At 50.8% G+C, this 17,890-nt stretch overlaps 1 protein-coding gene across 3 annotated transcripts in view; it reads right to left on the reverse strand.

The window, feature by feature from the left end:
• Positions 1-16,540, reverse strand: part of UBASH3A (ubiquitin associated and SH3 domain containing A) — a 38,705-nt gene extending 22,165 nt beyond the window's left edge. For all 3 annotated transcript variants that reach the window (XM_037144594.2, XM_037144592.2, XM_037144593.2), the window contains exons 1-6: positions 16,410-16,540; positions 14,411-14,464; positions 11,490-11,676; positions 9,648-9,846; positions 6,403-6,572; positions 4,840-5,048 (exon numbers count right to left, since the gene is read on the reverse strand). In XM_037144594.2, coding sequence (XP_037000489.2) covers positions 4,840-5,048; positions 6,403-6,572; positions 9,648-9,846; positions 11,490-11,676; positions 14,411-14,464; positions 16,410-16,522 — 932 coding nt within the window. In that variant the 5' untranslated portion in view covers positions 16,523-16,540. The remainder of the gene's footprint in view (positions 1-4,839; positions 5,049-6,402; positions 6,573-9,647; positions 9,847-11,489; positions 11,677-14,410; positions 14,465-16,409) is intronic.
• Positions 16,541-17,890: the final 1,350 nt, after the last annotated feature.

Raw genomic sequence — 17,890 nt, forward strand, 5'->3', positions numbered from 1 at the left:
TTGCTGTACTTAATGCGTTTCTGAAGTAGTCCGTACTTTCTCTTTCCACGTTGCTGCCTGTCCGGGGTAACCGGGTCAAGCAGACTCACTCTGCTCACGTGCTGCGTGAGCTTCAGTGGGTCACAAATAGACCCCAATCACTGGCATGATATTCGAACCATTGACATTTCCCTCTTCAAAGGAACACACTCTCGGCAGCGCGGGTGCTATTCATAGCCTCTCACTCACATCGACCCAGGAAACGTTGGTTGGTTTCTCTTCCTGAGGCGAGGCGGGGGCACCCTGCTTGCGGCTCAGCCTGCATATGGCACAGTCTCATGAGCTATAAATGACATCTGTCAAATTTACAGTTAGAGACAAAATTGACTCTTTTTTTTGCCAGTCTTTCAAGTGCAATGCAAGCAAAAAGACGATGGGATGTTGGCAGTGACGGGAGAAAGGGAAGGACCTCGCAGTTTAATGATTTTGTTTTTCTCCTTGACTCAGCGGTAACCCTCAATGGTTGACTTATACCCTGGACATGTTTGCGCTGCCCCTGGCTTCTGAAAGGGGCCTGGCTGCAGTCTGTGGGGCTATACGGATGACACCACTGTGTCCGTTGCTAAAGCCACCGTAGCAAGGTGTCACGCACTGGGTGGGCAGCCTCAACAGCAGAAATTTACTCCTTTCACAATGTGGAGGCTGGAAGTCCCAGGTCACGGTGCTGGCAGGGTTGGTTCCTTCCTTTAGAGTGGCCATGTCCTCCCCATGTCCTCACACGGTGGCCCCGCTGTGGGAGTCTGTGTTCCCATCTCCTCTTGCCAGAAGGACACCAGTCGTATGGGATGAGGGCCCCTTGAACAGCCTCGTTTTAAGCAAATCTCCCCTGTAGAGATCCCATCTCCAAATACTGTCCCATCCTGAGGTGCCGGGAGTCAGGGCTTCGCCCCGTGAACTTCAGGAGGACGCAGCTCAGCCCAGAAGGACACGATTACTACGGTGGAGCTACTTGCACGAGTGTGCTCTGTGGTTTTGCAAAGTTACAGGTTTGTAGGGCTTCGGTGTTGGCAACCGCGCCACGGCTAGAAGACGACAAGTGTCCTCTCCGCCCTGCCACTCAGGCCTCGCAGCTCTCGGTCCTACGCTTCTCCTACGTACGTTCTTCTATGTAGAGAGTTGAAAAGTGCAGTGACTCAGGAAAACACCCCTGCAGCACGACCACTCTGACCCCGCGGACCCTTTTCTTCACAGTGACACACAAACATTCTGTGTGGATGGGCGTCCAGGGCGTCCAGACTCCCGGGGCCGTTGCACTGGTGATGGGCAGCTGGGGTTTTAGTGGCCATGCCGTGCCGTGGGCACTGCAGCTGCAAACTCATACCTAGAAGCGTGTCTCCTAAGGTAGGCAGGGCACTCCTCCCCATATACTTGCGACCATGCTCTCAAGCACTGACAGGCCAGAGGTTCTTGCGCCTGGGCTGTACAAGCCCAGGGTGAGTCCTGCAGCCGATGCCCTAGGGGACTGATTTCTACACGTCCCGCTACTCAACAGATCAGCAATGTCCAGACCTTTGAGGACCATTGTGTAAGTTAAAAAGCAGTAAGTGTTTAATAAGCTCGTTTTTGGCAGTTCTAAAAGGCTGAGCTGGGACCCCTGAGTCCGACAGTAGGCCAGCTATCTGGCGTTCTGGCCAATGGTCATATCACGGTTTGTCTCACTGTCCCCCCCAGTGAGGATGGGGTGCTTTCGAAAAGAGGACCAGCCACAGCTTAGCCTTGCACTTTTGACTTTTCTCTCCTTTTGTTGCAGTTTTTGTTAATGCTTATTAATTCCTAAGAGAAGTGTGTCTCTAGGAAAAATAGTTCCAGAAATGTCAGGCTTAAAGGCTGAAATGATTATGTTGGTGCCAGGTGACTAACAGATTGTGAAGCAAAAAAATGTTCAAGCCACAAACTTATCTTCTACTGAGTCTTCCCTGCCTAGTTCTAGAAACATCCAGGTTTGCCAATCGCCTGGTGACAGTGAGCAGGAAGCAGAGCAGGGAGCAAGGGCCAGCTGGAGGACAGGAGCCGGAGGGATGCTCTGACCTCCTGGAACTCCCATTGTCATTTAAGGTGGGACCAGCATCTCTCTTCTGCTTTCCTTAAACCGTGTATTAGATTGGATGAGGATGCAGTTGGTACTAAATGGAAACAAGTGCTTCCTTAAATGTGTGGTCTCATCCAGACCTCTGCCCCTGGGTCTGAGGGTGCTCAGCCCTCCAGAGAGAGAAACAGAATTAATTATCTCTGCAGTCCCAAGTGGCACCAACATCTTGTGGTTTTGTGGTGGCCCAGGGGACCCACAGCACTGTATATACCTGCAAAATTGCGCTTCCCCTGAACAACTGGTCTACTCGCTCTTGGGAGGGCTGTGCTGGCTGGTGGGAAGCCGCAGCCCTGCTCACACTGGGTGTGGGAAAGCTTGGAGCCGGGAGCTCCCAGCATGCACCTGGTGTGCAAACCTCAGCCCCGGCTTGTCTCGCTTGTTTCCCTCTGACCCAATTTCCTTATATTCTTTTCTCTACATTTAAAACAGATGAATTTCTATTTTGAATAAATAACACATTTATATGGTTCAAAATTTAAAAATTATGGACTGGTATTGAAGAGCCTTCCTCTCATTCCTGTTCATTCTTCCAGTTTGAACCCCCATGTTCCACATGGTAACCAATGTTAGAAGTTTCTAGAGATTCTCCTTTCCAGGGAACTTTAAAGCACAGACTTGCATATAAATACATATCCTGCATATATATGCACAGACAAGTATGTTTAACTTCATCCCTTCCCTGCAAATAGTACTGTACTCAGTGTTCTACAGCTCACCTAGGGCTTTTTCATGTCAGTACATAAAATGCTTCCTCATGACCATTTAAAAAATTGCAAGTATTCTATTGTGTGTTTGTACCACAACTTATTTCACTGGCTTATTTTTAAGTTTAGTTACCTCTTCTACAGGCATTTGGGTCATGGCTGAAAATGCACACACACCTTTTTTCCAGTCATCCAATCAAAAGCTGTCTAGATGCTGCGGTGAAGAGATTTTTCAGATGTGATCAAAGTCCTTAGTCAATTGACTTGAAGTTAATCACAAGGGAGAGTGTCCTGGCTGGGCCTGACTTATTCCATTTGAAGGTCTTTTAAAAAGGCCCAGGGCTTCCCCGAGCTCAGAGACGCAAGTAGCAGCCGAGTCTGCAATTGCTCGTCCACCTGCTGGGTGGGTGGTCCTTCCCGACTGTAACACCTAGGCGTGGGCTTTTGCTGGCCATGGTTTCCAGGCTGCTCTGGGCTCCTCCCCTGCCTTCTTGCTCGCCTGTGCTTAGCCAGCCCCAACAACTGTGCAAGGCAATCAATCCCCTGTGATAAATCCATGCATGTATATGTAGACACATGGTGTGTAATGTATGCATGTATTATTATACAGATAATACAAAATAATGGAACAAAATGTAGGTTAGTTATATTATAAATGATTATATATGAGTATAGAATATGAAATATACTTATATGTATTCATATTATAAATATGTATGTGTGTATATATAACTATAGTATAAAAATTACTGGCTACGCTTCTCTGGTTAAACCTTTCCTGACACTGAATTTGGTATCAGGAGTGGGGTGTCGCTGTAACAAACACCTGAGACCAAGCATCGGGTGGGGGCTGGGAGGGTTTTGAGAAGCATGATAAAGTCTAAACGACCTTGGACAGACTGTTAACAGGAATACGGACGTTAAAGGTGTTGCTGGTGAAGACCAGAGGGAGTGAGACACACGTCATAGGAAATTGGAGGAAGACGAGACCTTATCGTGGAGTGGAAAAAAGTTTAGTGGAATTGTCCGTGGGAAGCAGAACTTGTAAGTGAGGAAATCGGTTATGGAGCTAAGCATGTTTCCACGTGAAGTGTTAAGGGCGTGAGGAGAGAAGGAAATTGAGGGAAGAATTGTCCAGGTAGAGGAACCAGTACTTGGTGACTTTGAAAATCCTCAGACCATTCAGGGGACATTGAAGATGATAAAATTAAGAAATTCCACCAGAACATGACACCATCAGGAGTCCAGGGCCTCGAGAAAATGAATTCCGCCAACAACCACGCGTGCTTGGGGGAGGCCCCTCAGCCTCCAATAAGCCCCCAGCCCCAGCCCAGACCTGACCCCAGCCATGGGAGCCCCTGTGCTCAGTCACGCCCAGACTCCTGACCCGTGGAAACTGTGAGGTAATAAATGCATGTGGTGTTAGCCATTAGGTTAAGGACATGTGTTATATAACATAGAAAACTAATGATGCGCCCGCCATAGGGCTCTAGAAGCAGGGCGATCCAACCTGAGGCCCACAGGCCACATGTGGCTCAGGATGGCTGTGAATGAGGCCCAACACAAAATCATAAGTTTACTTAAAACATGATGATATTTTTTGGTGATTATGTGTTGCAATGTATTTAGTAGTGTGTGGTCTAAGACAGCTCTTCCAGTGTGGCCCAGAGACACCAATAAGTTGGACACCCCTGTGACTGGGTAGAGATAAGTAAAAGCAAGCACAGGACTTCTGATTGTAATTTGTGTCCATAACAAGGAAGTGGTATTTTGTAATCTTTTGAGATTAAGATCGTAGAAGCCGTATATGAGAGTTCACATTTTCTGAGTGTTATTAGCAGAAAACCACACGTCAGCCAAGATCCCTGCAGGGGTAATATTGCAATTTATACCAGTGACGGAATGGTCTAGAAGCATGCAAACACCATGGCCACTGTTTTCAGGCGGACACTCTCAGGCACTAACGTGGGGAGGGACCTTTGGGCTGCCGCTGGGGGCCGCACTCACCTGTGTTTCACCCAGGTGTCACACTCGATGGCTCGCTCCGTGTAGTTCTCAGGCAGGAAGCCTCGGCAGCCGGTCCGCTGAGAGAGCCCAATGACCCAGCCCTCGCTGGCTTCCTCCTGCTCAGTGGGGTCCACGAAGATGTAGTCGCCAAGATTCAGTGGCAGCTCGTCCACGTTCTGGGGTTTGTACTGAAATACGGCCCTCAGGGTCTGGAAAAGAGGCAAACGTTTTCATGTCTCCAGCAAGGGCCAGGGCTGGGAAAGATGACGGTAGGGGGCTTATGTCTGCCTTTGGCTTTCAGCTCTTTCATGAGCTGCATGTCTCCAAGGTGCCACCCAAGCCTTTGTCAGATGACAGATGGCTAGAACATAACAAAATACAGCACCAAGGCCTCTGGATAGATTTAGAAGGGAATTTTGGTGTCTATCATTTGTCAAGTATGTATGTACAATAAGCATGTATTTATCATCAATTTATCATCTATTATCAATCACCTGTTTGTCATGTCTATCATCTTTCTTTCTACCATTCATCTGTCATTTATCGATCTATGTATCCAGGTATCTATGTATCCATCAGTCTTTGTCCTTATTTCTTATGAAATATCTCGAGGCATAGCCCAAGTTTCGCATCTACCGTCCCTGCTGTGAAGTGTTTTACAGCTTCTTTCACAGCACGGAATGCGGAAGATTCAGCCCCACTGACTCCGTGGGTCCATACGGAGCACTGCATGGTTTCTGTCTGAACGAGTCGGTTTGGTGGGAGAGAGTCTTGGAATGAGGCTTCACCCAAATCATTATCTAAACAAATCACTGTATTTGGCTATCTATAATGCACACCCATGTTTTTGGCCTGAACTTTTAGGGAAAAAAAGTTTCATTTTAATTCTTTTAACTCATTTATTTATATTTAGAAACAAAGCCAATTATTATATTCTAGGGTATTTTGCATGTCAATATCATTATTGCTTTCTAGAGTTATACTTTTAATGCATAAGCATAAATAAGAGAATTAAAAACATTTATATAGCTATGGAATTAGTACATGTATAATGTACATCCTTATTTTTCCCTCAAATATTTGTGCAAAAATGTATGCATTATACATGGCAAAACACGGTAATAAGCAACACAATATATTGATAAATCTTTGCAACAGTTCATTTTTTATTACCAGAAATGCTTTCATTTTTCTCCCAAATTTGTGTGTTTGCAACTTATACAGGATGGGACAAAAGGAGGTTTATGGTTGTTCATATGGAAAATAATACAATAATTCATAAATATAGAATACACTCTTTTTCACATACTCACGACTGTAAATCTATTTTGCCTCACTATATATATACATATATATATACACACATACATGTATATATACATATAAAACAATGCTGATTGCAAATTGCACAAAGAAAGAAAAAATTATAGAGAAAGAATAGGAGTTCTTCCTTCCACTAAAGTACCTCCAGCGGAGGGCGGAAGGGGTGGGTGCTCCACCAGGGAGGCCTCACATGCAGTTTCTGCCGGAGGATCCATGTCCCTGCCGACCTGGGCTGCTTACCTGGTAGTGCACGAAGCGCATGTCCCGCGAGTACAGGGCTGCGGTCCATTGGCAGCTGTGGCCCGGGTTCACTGCCCTGGCCAGTTGCTCCAGAGTCCTCTGGTGGTGGGGGTAGAACTTGTGGGCCAGTGTCAGGTGCAGCTGCTTGGTACAGGGCTTCACGGTGCAGTCTGCAGAACCGGGTAAACACAGGGACGCCCACCGTCAGCACCGCGGGCCCAGGATGGCTGCGCACCCTGGCTCAGCAGCACGAGCCCTTACCCACGGCTCCCTGCCTTTGCACTAGGCCTTCCTTGGCCAGGCAAGGACTCCCCCAAACTGTGCCATTTTTCAGAGTTCTCCTTAAAGAGGAGGTGGTTGGGTACCTGAGGATTCTACAAGGAAGCATGAAAGAGGAGTGGGTAGAGATGGGGATTTGGGGGTGGAGTTTAGGATCTATGGCTTTGCAAACTAGTTGCCCCAATGGTGGATTAACGTGTATAGGAAGCCGACGCTCCATTCCTGGGGTGAACATGTTACTCAGTGGCCCGGCCTGGTGGGCTCACTTTCCAGGCCAGTGGCTTCTCATTCAGCTGCAGAGTCTTGGGAAGAGAATGCCACAGGCAACACAATTCTGTTGAACATGACAGTCTCTCTGGCACTTGGCTCACTTTGGTGGGCCGTGGTCTTTGTGGGGGTCTCAGGTCAGCCAGGGTCTGATTTCATCTGGGCCACAAAGTGCTTTATGTTCTGGGGAGGTGGCAACCGATGGAAATAGCTCAGAGTTTGGTATCAGGTAGACCTGGCTTTAGACCCACCCTGCTCCTTTTGGTGGGGCCACCTTGGCCTGACTCAGCTTCCGTTTCGACAGCAGAGACCTGAGGATGGCGAGACCTGCCTGCTGGGGTGGCTGTGGAAACCAGTCTCTGAACCCACAGCCTCTCCGAGTCTTTCAGTTACTATCGGTTACCTGCTTCCCCTCCCACAGGCAGCACGCAGCAGCAGACAGGATCTGTCCTCCTCTGAGAAGTGTCAAGGGCACTGTGGATACTTCCTGGAGCCCCGGCATGGCGGCCCCACCCACATTTCACCCACAGCTGTGGAGGTGAGAAGCCTGAGGCAAGAGATTGAGTGGGCGTCGGGGAAATTCCTTCTCTTAGCAGAAGGGGCAGGGCAGCCTTGCCACCTGAGTCAGTGTGGCTGAGACCCACCGCTGTTGTTATCGGAGCCACCAGTGAGTCACCCCAACTTCTGAATGGGCTCTTGTCTTTTCTTCTCTCTGTGGCCCCATCCCCGTGGGGACATTTCGATGAGGAGGGAGACAACAGGGCTGGGGCTGGCCCTTTGGAAGCCCTCGGGGTCAGGCTTGGGGCACAGGCAGCAGAAGGGCAGGGTGAGCCTGTTCAGGGTCAGGCCTTGACCGACCTCTCAGGGCCTGTGGCTGCTCAGTAGAAAGCCCGGCTGGTGTGGAGTGAGACGGAGCTGGACTCCGGGCCCAGTTCTACCCCTGGGCAGGGGGCTCTGCTGGTTTCCTGGGACCATTGTCATAAACTGCCACTTACTGGGCGGCTTAGAAGAAATCTGTTCCCTCATAGTTCTGAACAATAGAAATCTCAAATCAAGGTGGGGCAGGACCTGCTCTCTCTGGGCTTCTGGGAGGGAGGAGGGTCCTTCCTGCCTCTTCCAGCTTCTGGGGGATCCGGGGGTTCCTTGGCCTGCGGCTGCATCACTGATCCCTGCCTCTGTCTTCACACGCCCTCCTTCCTGTGTCTCCGAGTCCTCTCTGAGCAAAAACACCAGTCATTGGATTTAGGGCCCACCCTACCCCCGTATGACCTCCTTTTAACTAATTATATCTGCGAAGACCCTATTTTTGAGCAGGGCCCTTTTCTGAGTCTGTGGGTAGACGTGAATTTTAAGGGACACTATTCAACCCAGGGCAGTGGCCTTGGGCAGACACAACACCCTTCCGAGCCTCAGTCTCTCCATTTGCTAAATGGGCAGCCGGACCCGCTTTGGGGGGAGAAGCAAAGAGGAAGCGAAGCACCAGGCCAGCTCCGAGGCACGTGGCTGACACACTGCACCAGGACGAGAACCATGTTGTCTTTTCAGAGGCAGGAGATTCAAGAGACCACCTTTGAGGTCGCCTTTACGTAACGGAGACTAACGCACAGAGACGAGGGGTGAGTTCACAACTGTCCAGCATATTTGATCTCCGGACTCCACAAGGTAGCCTCCCAGTGGGAATCTGGGACTCGGGGACGTGGGATCACACATGTGTGGGGATGGGGCGAATGGGCCACCTGTGCAGGGGTGCGGAGGGGTCTTCCCACCGGGGCTGTGGCCTCTGAGTTTCAGAGTTGGCGCATCACAACACTGAGAAGCACCAGGAGCAACAGGGAGTTTCCATGAAAATAAGCTGCATTGTTCCAAGAACAAGAGCCTCACCATTTTGCAGAGAAAGAAAAATGACCCAGGGAGTTGAGGTGACTGGAGGAAGGCACACTGCTAACCAGAGACGCAGGAGCGATTTACATCTTTGAAGATGCCAGCCAGAGCCTCACTCTCCAGACCTGGCTGGCGTTTGGGGAAAAGGGATTTTGTTGAGTCTCAGAGTGAGTCTAGATCATCTTCCCCCAAAAGGCCAAGGAGAGGGGACTAAGCTCAAACCTAAAAATTAAAATGAATCAGCGAGGACTTGTGTTTTATACACAGCACCGATGTGTTTAGGAGAGATGCCCGAGGTGGGTACGGGGCTGGGGGGTGGCCCTGTCTCTCTGTGTGCGCACCAGCCTGCAGTCCCTGTCATTACACAGCCACACAGTGTTCCCACCTGGGACAGTTTCCCCCGGAGCTGGAACATGGCAGGTGTCTGGAAAATCACTTTGAAATCAATGCAAACGAGGCTCTTCTGGTGGGAGAGAAGACCACCGCTGGTTCTGTTTGCTTACCTTATAAGGACATTGGGCTCATTAGGCAGGATCTAGGGAAACTGTTTGGCCTTGGGTCAAGGCCCTATCAAAGAAGTTGCTTGGCAAGGGAGTGGTGGGGATGGACGTGGCCTGGCCGAGGGCAGGTGCACCCCTGAGCCCCACCCAGCCGGCCCGGCCAGCCACCTGACTGTCACTGCAGTAAGGAACGGCATGTTTGCCTTCTGCCTTTGGGATCCACCCACTGCACCCAAGTGCAGCGAGCATAGCCCCGGACACCAAGGGGCCACATTCTATCAACGGGCCCTGTGGGTGCCACTGGCCAGGCCTGCCTACCTGCTAAGACAGCTGCCTCCGTGGCGAATATCGTGGCGAATTCCCGGATGACATCTGCAGGGCCCTCACTCACGAAGAAGCCAAGGTAGCTGATGGAAGAATGAAGAACCAGAGGGACCACTGAGGGGAAGGAGCCCAGCATCCGGTCTCCAGCTCTCTTTAGAGCCTCATACAAGTACTCCACCTTCTGGTCTTCACACTAAGGGAAGAGAAGACAGCCATGTGCTTTCTTGGCACTTGTTACAAGGTCCCCCCATTAACCTAAAATAAAAGGCCTTTCAAAGTAGGAGGTAACGAGCATTTATGTGACATCAGGGAAAAGAACAGCTACTTGGGAAGCACCGATTCAGGCAGAAGCCCACACACTGCTCCATTGTGGAGATAACGGGACTTTGATGGGAAAGGCGGGGGGAGCAGCTCCATCCACAGAAGGAAGGCCTGGCTGCTGGTGCAGATGATGCACCGTGATCATGCTGATGCTAAATAATTTGAAACAGTTTGAGCTGGTCGTCAGCACATCTGCTTTCTTGTCATCCTTGCAAACAGTTCTTGGGGCCCAAGGTAGCTCAGGCGCAGCCCAAGGTGGTCTGGCCCTGTTCCAACTTTCTGGGGTTTGGGGCATCAGACACGCGGGGCAGCTCCTCCCAGAGGGCAGCTCCGGCTCCATTTTAAAGCGGCTCATTTATTTTTAAACATCTATCAATGTAATTAATAAAATTATGCAGCCTAGGGAGCCTCTTTTCTGTTCACAATGCTGTAACTGTAATGTAATTTGTCTGGTTCATGTGTTTGGGGTCATGGGTTTGTTCTATGCCTGATGGGGTCTCGGCTCCCAGCTCCCCATCTTTCTGGGAGCAGTGAATGCAGGTGAGGCTCTGGGCCCTGGTCCTCCTCCCACTCCGTGCATGGGCGCCAGGCCTGCGAGGCTTGCCCTGCCCGTCCTGTCTTCTCCTTTATCCATCATGGGCGTTTCTCCTGCAGAAATCTCCAGCACCTCTCAGTCTGGAGTCTGACCCTGGGAGGACCGAGGACCAACACAGACTCTGACCCTGTGTCCTCGCCGCCCCTGCAGTTCTGTCTGAACGCCCCTCTTAGTGCCATGGTGCCACTCCCCGCCCAACGTGGTTGGTGCTCCCCCGGCTGTCACCCAGAGAGGGCGGAGCCCACAGAGCTGGCCAACATCAGGGTGTGTCCTCTCCAGGTTTTTCTGATGGAACCGCAGAGGAAGTGGTGTCTGTCCCTCCCTGCCTCCCGCATTCTCACACCTCCTTCTCTTTTGAGCAGTGCAGGCCCTTCTCGCCTTCCCAGGGCCCCCATGGAGCTGTCTGTGTGACCATTTTCTAAGTTGAGGCTGGTCCCCCAGGTGGGGACCACTCCTACATCTGCGATTGGCCCAAACCCATCTATTCCTCTGTTTCAGGCCCTGCGCCAATCTCTAGGGGTGGCTTTACTTGAGAGACTCGTTCCGGTGAGGGACACAGAGATGCCCCGAACACATTGTCATACGACAGGGCAAGTGCCACTTAGAGACATAAACAAAGGAAGGTGGGAGCACAAAAAGCTGAAATTCCTTCTGTCTGGGAAGCTGGGCAAGACTTAAGAAAGGGAGGGGATAAATGAATTGGGTTCTGAAGGATGAATAGGAGTTGACCAGATAAAGGTAAGGAGAAAGTAAAGGACATCTCACAGAAAGAAGTCAGCTAACACTACAGCTGTGGCCCGCCCCATCAAAATAAACCAAGTGGCCGTCCTTGATTTTGTCCCATCACTGCCTGGTTTTTGCAGAAAATTACTTCCACTGCCAGGTTAATGGGCATTAAAGGCATGTTGGGGACAACTCACCGTGAAGAAGTCACAGAGCGTTATGTGAGGGAAGACCTCATGCGCTCTGTTCTTTGTGCACTGGCGCTTGCTCTCTCTCCAGAACTCTTGAAGCTTTTCCAGCAGGGACCCCGTGGGACAGAGGAAGAGGGCATACTCCTGAGGGATGGGGTCATCTAGAGAAGGGTCATTGCAATGACAGCGCAGCCTGCAACAGAGCACAGGCCACTTTCACCTGGTGTCGTGACAGAAAGATCCTGTCCTCTTGGAGGCCAGCCCCTCAGAGCAACAGGCTGTGCTGAGCACCAGAGGCACATGGGCCACGACCATTGTTCCCCACCCCTCACAGTGAGGTGCACCCAACTCCGCGTCCTGTGTGGCCACTTGGGTCTCAGACCAGCACCTCTGATTCCCAGGTCAGAGGCCAAGAAAATTCGAGGAAGGCAACAGTGAACCTCCGAATCTGGTCTTCAAATGACCTCTGTGGTCCAGCCAGCTTTTAGTGCCAAACATTTTGTGGGAAAAAATTCACATTTTAATTTTATCTCGCACTTCCAGTTAAATGTAAAAGTCAAAACCACAGAGAACGAGGCAAAGTTTAGGGGGGCTATCACATTTTCTTTCAGCTCAGAAAGTGATTTCAGGTACGAGCGAAAACAATAGGTAACCCATAATCCAAGAGCATTCTCACTAAGAATAAACATGAGAATTAAAACAACCATCTTTCACACGTGCCAAATGAACGCAGGTTCTCCAAAGGATGTAAGTTACCTGCTATCGTGCCACAGGTGCAGTGAGATTCAAGGATCAATTTACGTGATTGCCCACCTATGGTGATTGGCCAGTACGTGTCAAAGCCTTAGAACACCTGGACCATTGGAACTAATAATTCTACTTCCAGGAACTGAACCAAGGGAAAAGACAAGAAGTATAAAAGAAAACTGCATGTATGAAATGTTTATTGTAGAGTTATTTACAATAGGAAAGAAGGAAAAGCTAGGGGAATGACAATACATTTGCTTATCTGTTCATTAGAAACTGTGGTTTGGAAGCCTTGCTCATGTCTCAGGAAAGTGCTCGTGAGATAATACTAAGTTTAGAACTTGATGTGCACCCGCTCGGGGGAACATTAGTTATGTGCAAACACATCTCCTTAATAATAATAAAAAATACGAATAGAGGCACCCACCCCCCTTATGCTGACTCACTTGCACCTTCTAGAGGCAACCTGAATGGGTAAGCTGTTTTGTTTTCCTGTAGACATTTAAGTAATAAATTGATAGATAGCACTTGCATGTGTTTTATATCAGTTATAAGCCATTGTTCAAGTTATTCTGCAACTTGCATTTTTTAAGATTTTATTTACTTGTTTTTAGAGAGAGAGGAAAGGAGGGAGAAAGAGAGAGAGAGAAACATCAATGTGAGAGAGAAACATCCATCAGTTGCCTCTTCTATGCCCTGACGGGGGGCCAAACCCGCAGCCCAAGCATGTGCCCTGACCGGGAATCAGACTGGTAACCCCTCGCTTTGCGGAATGACACCCAACTGAGCCACACCAGTCAGGGCCGTAACTTGCATGTTTTTACTCAACAATGTTTTCCTGATTCCCCCATGTTAATAAATATTCACCTAGTCAAGCAGGAAATTTCTCGGGCTGTATAACATCCCATCATGGACATAGGTAACCTTCATTCCACTGGTGTGCATTTAAGTCCCTTTCTTTTTAACACTGTAATTGAGGTTGTTGCACATGTATTTTCAGTCCCTTTGCATTTCTCCAGAGGATGCCCTTAAACTTGAAACTGCTTGTTTGGGTGGCTACACCCAGTTTCAGAGTTGATAGACACCCCTGATTGCCACCAGACACCCTAGATTGCAACCAGAAAGGAAGAGACCACCTTTCCCCTCCCCTCCCCAACACTGGAAGGTGCCGGTTGTTTTTAATGGCATCTTAATTTGCACCTCCCTGAGTGTGAGTGCGCTTGGGCCCACTCTGCGCAGAGACCAGGGGGTCCTACTATGTCCCAGCTCCTTCGTGGGACTTCTGGTCTTGTTGGCTGAGGGACCAACCAGGGCCCTCAGCGCAGTGGGTCCTGCGGGTCCTGTTCAAATGGGGCCCTGAGTCCCAGTGTTTCTCTCCCTCCCGTGGAGGGGCCACGTGTTTGACCCTCAGCCCAGGGTTTCTGGAGAAAGAAGGGCATTCCCAAGGCGGACATGCTGGGCACTCAGAGGACCACCGCCAGAACTTGCCATCCTGTTCTGTGAGGGGCACCTCAGCCTGGCAGGACTTGGTTTTTTATTGTTCCAGTTTCACTACGGCTGTTTCGGGCACAGTGAGAGGGGACTTCCCGCCGCAGGCAGAGGATGGCATCATGGCACACTCAGGCAGGGCTGGGTTGCAGAGTGTGGGGTGCCCTCTCCAGATCTCCAGATAAGACAACTGGGGCCCAGAGCTGTGGGCGGTGTGCAGAGTCATGGAGCTGGTGGGTGGGGGCACAGCCTGGAGCCAGAGCTCCCGCCCCCACCCCCAGGCAAGTGGCACCCCTTAAACTGCAGTGTGCCAATCGATGCCTTAGGGGACATTCACAACCCCAGTAAACTCTGTCCCCATCTGAGGCAGCCCGAGAGAGTGGCGGCCTCTATTTTACACCAGCCGAAGAGCTCTTCCCTTCGTTCCACAAACCATGTGAACTTTTTCCTTCTTGGACAGTCGCATTTGGATTAAATCAGAATTTTTAAGTGAAGGAGACCTTGTTTGGGGTTCTTGCTCTTTTGTTTTTTACTTTAAACCAGGGCTGTTTATTCCTTTCCCTCAGAGCTGAGTGGGGGTGGGGCATGGAGGTGGCCCCACCCTGTCTGGACCATGCCGAGCAATTTGTGGGGTCTCCCGCAGAGTACCCCCAGTCCCACACTGTCTGGTGCATGAAGACAGCCACACTCACCACTCGGCTGCCTCTTTCGCCGACTTTCTTCCTGTGGCTGCCAAGGCCTTCAGCCTACAGGAAAGCAGAACACAAGGAACATTCAGAATCCTCTCTTCCATTCTGGGGGCGAGGGGGAGAGGCAGGGGTGGCCCTGCCACACGGCGGGCCTGCAGATGGCACCCCCGGGAGGAGCTGGATGGCTCGCTTCCCAGATGGATGCGGCGCCCAGGCCTCTGTCCTCTGCAGAGCCTACTGTGGTTTGGGACAATGCAGACCTGCTCATTTTCCTCCCAGGGCCCCCACCTCCAATCCTCGGCCTGGAGTCCAAGGGCTCACGCCCTGAGATCCACCCAAGCCTGTAGTCCTGTCCCCCCGCCATGCCCCAGGCACCCAGCACCAGGGCCAGGTGGACCTACTTTCTGCCCCTGCAGTTGGCTGTGAAGGGCCCCAGCCCGCACTTGCACCTGTTTCCCTGCCAAATGTGGCCCTGAGCCAACATGCTCATGGTACTTCCAGGCCTGGTTCAAAAGCCCCCTCCTCCAGGAAGCCCTCCCCAAACCACCCAGCAGGGTGGATGTGCAGCCCCTCTATTGCCCCACCACATACACGGTCACCACACTTGTTATCTCAGTGAGCCCATGTCCATTCTCCTCTGCTACCAGCCTGTGGGTCCCTGAGGCCCAACTGTGTCTCACTCAGCATTGTAACCAGGACGTGCGCACATCAGTCAAATAACTGAACTGGACCACACTGAACAGCAAGGAGTGAGGTTAAGGGAATTTATTCAGGAGCTCAGCCCAGAGTAGCAGAGGGCGATGAGGAGCCTGGGAGGCTGCGGCCCATGTTGTTCTGTAGATGCTCCCCCCAGAGAGGTTCCCACAGAGAGGCCTTGCTGTGGAGCCTTACTTGGGGTGCTTCAGACTCAGGAGAAGCTTAACACGTTTCCCACCCCTGACATGTGGCTAATGTTTAAATTAGAAGGAATATTTTGAGCACGCATTTATGCTACAGGTCAGGGGTGTGGCAAAGTGCGGGCTTCATAGGTGCTTTAGAGAGTGGGGCTCGGGTCTGGCCTGCCTCCGCCCACCCTCTGTGGCCTCAGTGTCCCTGCTGGTACTTGGTGGAAGGTGCTCAGGACAGGGTTGGGCGGGTGGCACACACTCTGCTCACGCTGGCTTCCCTGTTCCATTTCACAGGCCCTGGGTTTATTTTGAACATGAGGACGAAGCCCTCTCTGGGTTGTAGAAGAAAGGGCTCTAGCTTCAACATCATTCCACCCAGTTTGGCTGGGATTCAGTTATAGTGTTTAAGGAAAGTTTGCCCCTGTCCCAAGTCCAGGGTAACCCAAGGGGGTTCTGGCGTGTTTCCCGTGTGGGTGAGCATCCGAGGGGAACTGCTCCAAGAAAACGGTTTCCTACAGATGCAGTAACCGGGGTCGGTATCCTAGTAATGGCTTTGGGGTGTCTTCTCTCTCTCTCCTAAGAGCGGGTAACTCCTAAGGTTCAAGTTTTCTACATGTGGACTTTCTCCGTGGGCAAGTAGGATCGTGCTAACACAGTGGTTTCCTAACCATTTTGTTTCATGACCGGACATTCGAAAGACTTTTCATAAGGATGAACGCTTTCTGGCACCATTTGGAGACATTCTCATCCCAGCAGACTTAGGGACTCACTGGGCCTTTCGAATCAGAGTTTGAAATGTCCCCTCAGAGTCACCGAGTAGCCTTACATAGAGGGTATAAGTAGGCCCCCGGCTCCTCCCAACCCTGAGAAACAGGGTGTTGTAACACTTTGGATTCCCACAAACCAGGCCCCCCACCAGACGGCCAGCAGAGTATGTCCTGATCACTTCATTTATAAAAAGCAAAAAAAGGTCTGACCCGAGAGAGTGTCTCCCCCTGCCACAGGCACCCCTGCAACAGGAAGTTGGCGCTCTGTGCCGCCCGTGGTTCTGTGGCAGGGACCTCGGAAGGGCCAGGCTGGGAGGCAGGGGCAGGCGCCCATCGGGCAGTACTCACGCCGTGTGTGCCGGGAAGCCCATGTCCAGAAGGGGGTCCAGGAGCGAGGCAGCGGTACGGCCCTTGAGCTTGCTGTTGACCTTTGCGTAGACCTGCATCTCCCTGGCCGCCATCTCTTCCTGCCTGCACACTGAAATGAGCAGATGAAGCCAGAGAGGGAGAGGCTGAGGCTGCGAAGAAAAACCTCAAGACTTTTTTTGATCTCTCTGACAAAAGCTAATATCCTGTTTGCACGGGATATTGGTTTTCAGAATTCTCTTTGCAGGGTGCTGGGCAGCCCCATCCATTGACCCTGGATCCACAGTGGGGTTCGAGTTCTAGAGGTCCCAGTGTAGACCCAGCCTGGGATCTGTCTCGGGGTTGCACTGGGAGCGAGTCTGCATGAGACCGGGGGAGGGGGAGGGGCAAGGGAGTGGGACCCGGGGCAGGACTCTCTGCTGGGGCCCACTGCCAGCAGGGTCCCTGTACACCCTGGACCGTAGTCTCCTTACACGCACACAAGGCATCACACTGCTCACTCTAAAATTTTCTCTGCTCACTCAAAAATTTTTGGTTCTTTTAGCTATTCATTGACTTCTTTCTTTCATTTTAAAAACCTTTAAGTCTACAAAAGTTCATATGTGTGCAGGAAACTTGCCAGATGGTGTGTGTGTGGTGCAGTGAATTTTCATGAAGTGAGCACATGCACCCAGCTCCCCCAGGACCAGCAATAAACACCAGTCCTCGACCAGGAGAGTGCTGGCTCCCCTCCCCCAGGGCCCACGGCAGCGATGTCTGGAGACATTTTTGATTGTCCCAGTCGAGGAGGCCAGGGATGCTGCAGTGCAGATGAGAGCAAAGAAGGGTCCAGCCCAACATACGGAAAGTGTCAAGGCTGAGTAACCGGCTCTGGAACTTTACCAGGACTTCCGAGGCTGTCCCATCACTGGCCCCTCCCAGACTCCCAGTTATCTCTCCCTCCCCTAAAAAGGTAACTACATTACTAACTTGTACATTGACTTAGCCTGTTTTTGAATCTTATACAAATGCAACCATACAGGATGTATTCTTTTGTGTCTGCTTTCTTTTGTGTGTGAAGTTAATCCACGTGATTATTGTGTGGAGTGCTGCATTGCTGGGTAGTGCTCTACAAGGTACAGGCACCATAATTTATTTCTCTGTCTATGTCGTATGTGTGGTTTTCAGTGGTTTTGCTGCTGAGGTCATTCTCATACATGCTCATTGGTGCCCAATGTGCATTTCTGTTAGGTTATCTATCCAGGGGTGAGACTGTGGGCTCATAGGATATGTGCACACTGCATTAGAAACTGCCAGACAGTTTACAAGGCAGCTATTTATTTGCCCTCTCACCAGTCATGGGTGAACATTTTGCTGCCCTATATCCTTGTCTGCACTTGATACTGTCAGTCTGTTCAGTTTTAGCCAATCTGTGGGTGTGCACTGGTATCTCACTGTGGTTCTAATCTGTATTTCCCTTAATG

Source organism: Artibeus jamaicensis, unplaced genomic scaffold, assembly GCF_021234435.1.
Source record: "Artibeus jamaicensis isolate MK-2021 breed Jamaican fruit bat unplaced genomic scaffold, CSHL_Jam_final scaffold_474, whole genome shotgun sequence".
NCBI classification, from domain to species: Eukaryota; Metazoa; Chordata; class Mammalia; order Chiroptera; family Phyllostomidae; genus Artibeus; species Artibeus jamaicensis.